The sequence below is a fragment of the Gavialis gangeticus genome, unplaced genomic scaffold (assembly GCF_001723915.1).
Source record: "Gavialis gangeticus isolate Ggan-Ray unplaced genomic scaffold, GavGan_comp1, whole genome shotgun sequence".
NCBI classification, from domain to species: Eukaryota; Metazoa; Chordata; order Crocodylia; family Gavialidae; genus Gavialis; species Gavialis gangeticus.
Genome location: NW_017729009.1, coordinates 10,874,998 through 10,881,103, shown reverse-complemented (window position 1 = coordinate 10,881,103; position 6,106 = coordinate 10,874,998). Strand labels below are relative to the sequence as shown.

The window sequence follows — 6,106 nt, the reverse complement described above, 5'->3', positions numbered from 1 at the left end:
TGCACAGGGCCCAGCCCCGCTCATCGCACACGTGCCCACCAGGCCAGTGTCTGCTGTCCAGCCCTGGGCTCTGGGTTGGGTACGTCCTGGAGAAGGGCCTCATCGGAGCTTTCCTCTTCTTCCTCTTCGTGCGCAGGAAGGAGCCGTAAGGTAACGGGGCTTTCCCGTGTCCGGAAAGGGGGCTGAGTGGGGATACGGGCTGGTGCAGGCAGGGTTGGGGGTGCTCGGGGAGACAGGTGGGGCCAGGAGAGCTGGGTGCCAGGGTGAGGGCAGGGATGTGTTGTGTGCAGCGCGGGGGCCATGGGGAGCTCCTTGGGGACCTTCCCACCCACTGCATCCTTTCCCTTTGCAGCTCCCAGCTGCTTTCACGCCTCGGCCGCTTGCAAGCTTGGAGGCAGCCTCTCTCCCCAGAGGCAGGATGGAGCACGCAGGTGGAGCGGTGGTGGGCTCACCAGCTGCTCCATGCACCCCGGGGAGGGGCTCCAGACCTGGCTGCTGCCCCCCACCCCAGCCCGTTCCCCAGCAGCTTTGCCTTGACCCAGTTCAGGAGCTGGCTCCATGCAAGTGCAATGCAGCTGTGTGTCATTCACTCCCTGACCACGCCGTGCAGTGCCGCGGGGCTGTGCACAGTGTCCCCAAGTGTCCTGCAGGCCCTGAGCTGTCCTGGGAGCATGGGCGCCTGGTCCGGCTGCTCAGTCTTGCTCCCGGGGCCAGTGAGGACAGGGCGCTCTGCAGAGGGATGCTGTGTTGCTGTCTCTGTTGGCTCCTGTCACTTCTGTTTGGAAATAAACCATGCTAGACATGCTTGCACCTGCCCCCATGTGCAGTCCTGGCCTGATTTGAACCCCAGCCTGTCCCTGTGGCAGGGGAGGGAGCGACCATCCCAGGGCACTGCCCAGGGCCCTCGTGCCCCGTTGGGTTTGACTTGTTCAGCCTGATGCTGGGCACGAAACTCCCCAGCACAACCAGAGGGTCCAAGCTCCAGCCCCCAAAGGGGGTCACATCAGCAGGTGACCCCATTAGACTTTAGTTTGAGCTGGGGCCAGCTGGGGCTGCAGGACGCCCACAGAGCAAGGGGCCAAAGCCCAGCTGGAGGACAGCCCCTGTCTCTGGATGGGTCTGTGTCTCTGGGAGTGTCCTGGGCGGCGTGGGCTGTGTCGGGGCCTGGCCGGCATTGGGACGTCCCGGCTGCGGGCAGGTGTCAGGTGTGGTGGTAAGAAGCTTCAGTGCGGGGGCCAAGCTGTGGGCTCGTCCACCCAGGGTGTCCGCTTTGGGCGTGGGAACATACCCCGTGTGCTTCTCATCCCCGTTTCCTTGCACAAACTTGGACTCTGGGTGGGAGGCAGGTACTTTGCCGGTCGACACCCCCCTGGGCTTTTGCTGCTGGGTTGTCTGTGGGCACCAATGTGGGAAACCATGATCACCGTGCTGGGAGAGGGGAGGGCTGAGGTTCCTTGACCAACCCAGTGCTGAGCCCGTGTCCACGGGGCCGTGGCGCTGCCTCCATGGGACCGGCTGCTCCACTGCTCTGCTGCAACCCACTTCCTTCCGCATTTCGGAAATCCCTTCTGACCGGGAACCTCTGTGTTCCTGCGCCTGGGGAGAGAGGACCTGGGCGGTGGCGAGGAAGGGTCCCCACTCCGCTGTCACCATGGCTGCCTTGGCCCCTGGACCTGGTTGGTGTCTGCCAGCCCTCGTGGTGCTGCTTCTTGTGGACATCCCAGGTGAGTATGAAACCCAGCTCCTAACCCACCCACCCGCAGTTTGAACAAGCCCTTCTGCTTTGACATGGATGGACGTGGCCGTGGGTTAGTCCCCAAGCCCATGGGGTCCTGCTCACGGCTGGTCTCCAGGCACTACCACCATGCAACACATTGGACTGATGCTCCTCGTAGTGAGGATAATAAGTAGCACACATCAATATTGCCTTTCATCTGTCAGCCCCAAGCACCCCCGAGTTAAACGGGTCCAGGTTGCTCCACCTTTTTCTTGTCCTCTTTGCTTCCTGTCTCGTAATCCAGCCCGGGGCAAGACTTCCCCTCTCAGACCACAGGCATTCCCGTAAACAGCACGACATTAGGGCAGGCCCCCCTGGGCAACTAAACCAGCCCGGGGCTGGGCATGGCCCTGCTGCATCAGGATGGTGATCTAGTGCCAGTGTCCAGGGGGAAGTAAGGGCCTGAGCTGACCCTTTGCACAGCTCCAGAAGGTGACCCCGACACGGCTTCCAGGCGGTCAGCACTTGAGGTCTCGGCGGCCTTTCCCCTCCCCTGTCCAGCCCTTTAAAGAGCACTAGCTGCCTGCCATTCCCTCTGATGGGTAACCCCAGCTTGTGCAGAGCTCCCAGCCCCAGCGGGATGTGACGGCCAGCCATTGCTGCATATCGACTCCCACATCCTGCAGAAAGTGCCACCTTCCCTCTCCGTCTCCTCACCCTGTCCCATCCTGTCCTCTGTGTCCTAGGCACCGGGGGCCAGAACTCAGTGTCGGTGTCAGTGGGGGCGACGCTAGTGCTGAATTGCACCATGCCTCTGGATGCACCAGTAGGGCTGGTGGAGTGGTTCAAGGGCAAGGGCAGGGACCGCCAGCCCATCTCCGAAGAGACACAGTCATTGCCCCGGGTCACAAGGGTTGCAGTCAGCTCTCCCGTAGACTACTCCATCTGCATCAGTGACATCTGCCCCGAGGACGCCGGCACCTATTACTGCGTGAAGTTCAGGAGAGGATTGTACAGTGAAATGATGGAGTACCTATCTGGACCATACACGGTGGTGTCTGTGCATGGTGAGTGCAGCCCCCAACCCAGCTCGGCCCAGACACTCACCGGGCCGCTGGGATGCAGGAGGCAGGGGACGTGAGGACAGGGACACCTCCCTGGAGGGAGCTGCAGATCCCGGGAAGTGTCCTGTCTCAGCCCTAGATATGCTCACAGAGAAATTGCCCTAAACTCAGCAGAGCAGCCACAGTGGTGGTGAGAAGGGGTCAGATCTCTTCTGGTGCCTGTGCAGCACAGGGGCAGGGCAGGCAGCCTTATGTCCGCTCCTCCCCCTCTGTGCAAAACGCCTGGTGCAGCTGCACCAGACCCTGCTGGCGCCCGATGGGGCCATCTCAGTGCCCCATGCGGGCTGCCCCAAATCCTAGCCCAGCCACCTTGCAAGCTCGGGGGGAGGGCTAGGAGCCACGCATCCTCCGGCCTGGGTTGGGGGTAGTGGTGGGGACCCTTCCCACGGGGCTCCAGTGTGTCCGCTGACTCCATGTATTTCTGCTGCAGATCCAGCCTCCGCTTCGGGGCCGTGGCTCTTGTCCAACCCCAAGTTCTGGCTCGGGGCTGCCCTGGAGAAGGTGCTGATGGCTGTCCTGCTCTTCTTGCTCTTCTTCTTCTTGCTGAGAAGGTAATGAGGTCTCTCTCCCGGGGGCCAGGAGCAGGTGGCAGGGATAGACCCCTGCAGAGAGGCTGGCGTGGGGGGCTGGAGGTCTCTGGGGTCACTGTTTCCTGGGCTGCCTTGCTCCTCCTCCTCTTCCTCCTCTGGGAAGGCCTGGGCAGTCCGAGGTGCCAGTGACCCAGGAGCAGGAGGCATCGAGCGTCAACCTCTGGGTCGCACCTCTGGGGGCTGGGTCCATCACACCCTGTGCTGAGGCTTGGAGACTGGAGCTTACTCATGATGCCTTGTCCCCTGCCTTGTCCTCCTCACAGGCGCACAAACAACAGCTAAGGGACCCTCCTCCTCCATCTCTTCGGCTGCCCCGTGCTCTAGCCCTGGGTCTAGCTCCAGCATTTCCTGCCTGGCTTCCCACCTGCCAGCACCTCTGCCAGCAGTCCCCGTCCCTGCAGCCCAGGCACCGGGTCCTCGATGGAGCGGCAGTGATCCCTGCTATCCCCTCAGCATCCGGGGTGAGGCCAGCGTGTGGACCACTGCTCTCTCCTGTGGATGAGAGCAGCACCTGCCAGGACGGGTGCCCGACATGCCTCCCTGCCCAGCCCTCATTGCCGCCCTGCGCTGACCTGCAGCTCCGGGAGCTGATTCCCAGTGTGTGCAATGCAAGAAGAGAAATGCCCGTGATTCCCGAGCCTTTCCCAGCGCCGTGTGGCCCAGGGACCTGCATCGTCAGCTCTTGAGTGGCCTGGGCTGGGCCGTGGGGCTCAGAGCCTCCCTGCCTGGGCTGCAGGAGTGGGGAGCTTGGCAGACGTTCATGCTGGGGCCGGATAGGAGCAGGGTGATCTTACATTGTTCCTGCAGCACCTGCCCTGAGCTGGTAGCTGAATGGCCTGGGGGTAGGTCCAGTGCTGGACCCAGGGGGTGGCTGCTGGCTGGTGCTCTGGGATGCCAGGGTGACGGGAGCAGGGAGCACAGCCCCTCCACCCTGCTCCACGGCACTGTTTCTGCTGCCTTGGACCCTGGCAGAGCTCCAGCCAGGAGCACCAGGAGATGCTTGTGCAGTAATTCCTTTTTGAAAATAAACCATTTGCGCTCCTTCTAGACAGGCAGAGCCTCATCTGTGTCCCTTGGCAAAGACGAAGGTAGCATCTGGGCAGTGCGGCGCACTGTCCTCCCAGCACAGCCTGGTGCGGGCTGATCCGTGCCAGCCCAAACCAGCTGAGCACATCCTGGGCTTGCGAGACAAATCTCAGGGTTTACCAATCCCGTTTCCTGCAGCTGCGATCCGAGCTCCCGCTGAGTGTGGAGGTTGCATGAGAACAGCTGGTGCCCGGGCCAGACTGCTCTCATTACCCCGCACGTGCGGCGTGGGAAGCACCCCGCGCTCGGGGCAGGCTGATGCCCTGTCTGGGAAAGGTCTGCGCATCCAGAACAAACTGGAAGTGTCTTGCACACATCAAATACCACATCCATGGTGGTGACAGGGGGAATACCCTGACTGAGGTAATGCAATTAAAATGACCCTTTGTAGTGGAGGGTGCACCCGTGTCTGCTTGCGGACAGGACTTCCTACGACAGCCTCATTGTTAGCTTCCCACTTTGACTTCCAGTGGGAGGATCTTGGCTACACACCAGCTTCATGGAAACGGGAGACTCCTCCCTAGCTTGCTCCTGCAGCCGTGCAGATGAGGGCAAGTGAAACTTGGGGGCATCTGAACCCCAAGTCTCCAGACTCGGGCCCGCACGTAGGATGCCCGCCAAAGGATCTGGAAGTATCTGAACCCCAGGCAGGGGTGGAGGATGCCTGTCGCCAGCAGGGCCACACGTGCAGTGTCGCCAGCGCTCATGGTTTGTGGCATTGTTCTTAAAGTCTGTGCTTCAGGAATATGAAAAGCAGAGCTCTTTCTTTTACATATATGCATATACATATACATATATGCAGGTACTCCTCACTTATCGTCATCCTGGTTAACATTGTTTCGTTATTATGTTGCTGATGTATTAGAGAACACACTGGTTTAAAGTCGTGCAATGCTTGGTGATAACGCTGTTTGGTCGCTGCCTGCTAGTAGGTACCGCTACTCCTCGCTGAACGTTGTCGTTATGTTCTTGAAAAACCGACTTTCAGCGAAACAACGTTAAGCAAATCCAATTACGTCACAGTAGTTAGCTACTAGCAGGCAGCGGCCAAACAGCGTTATCGCTAAACACTGTGCGGCTTTAAATGAGCACGCTCTCGAATAGATCGGCAGTGTGATAACAAAACGTTAACCAGCACAGCGTGAAGCGAGGAGAGCCTGTGACTACTGCGACGTAATTGGATTTGCTTAACAGCTCGTTTCGCTTAAAGTCGCATTTTTCACGAACTTAGCTACGACGTTAAGTGAGGAGTAGCTGTATATAGATAGGGAGATAGATATAGCTAGATAGATATACATAGATATAGATATAGTTTCATAGTTTCATAGTTTCTAGGGTCGGAAGGGACCTGAGCAGATCATCTAGTCCGACCCCCTGCCATGGCAGGAAGAGCACTGGGGTCAAATGACCCCAGTAAGCTGGTCATCCAAACTCCTCTTAAAAACCCCCAGGGTGGGAGCCTGCACCACCTCACTTGGAAGCTGGTTCCAGACTCTAGCCGCCCTGACCGTGAAGTAGCGCCTCCTGATGTCCAACTTAAACCTTCCCTCCGCCAGCTTGTGACCATTGTTCCTGGTCACTCCTTGCGG

General features: G+C 59.6%; 1 protein-coding gene and 1 long non-coding RNA gene across 3 annotated transcripts in view; both read left to right on the top strand.

The window, feature by feature from the left end:
* LOC109292552 overlaps positions 1-815 on the top strand; it is a 6,137-nt gene extending 5,322 nt beyond the window's left edge. The window contains exons 2-3 of the long non-coding RNA XR_002096143.1: positions 43-150; positions 353-815. This is a non-coding gene — a long non-coding RNA (uncharacterized LOC109292552). The remainder of the gene's footprint in view (positions 1-42; positions 151-352) is intronic.
* Positions 816-1,256: 441 nt separating this feature from the next.
* Positions 1,257-4,399, top strand: LOC109292551 (tyrosine-protein phosphatase non-receptor type substrate 1-like). Of its 2 annotated transcripts, none has more exons than XM_019510040.1 (5): positions 1,257-1,724; positions 2,464-2,784; positions 3,272-3,392; positions 3,695-3,760; positions 4,227-4,399. In XM_019510040.1, the coding sequence occupies exons 1-4, from the start codon at positions 1,652-1,654 to the stop codon at positions 3,711-3,713; spliced, it is 534 nt and encodes a 177-aa protein (XP_019365585.1). In that variant the 5' UTR covers positions 1,257-1,651; the 3' UTR covers positions 3,714-3,760; positions 4,227-4,399. The 2 variants fall into 2 exon arrangements, with proteins under 2 accessions (XP_019365585.1, XP_019365583.1); XM_019510038.1 differs by having other exon boundaries at positions 1,260-1,724; positions 2,464-2,781; positions 3,263-3,392.
* Positions 4,400-6,106: the final 1,707 nt, after the last annotated feature.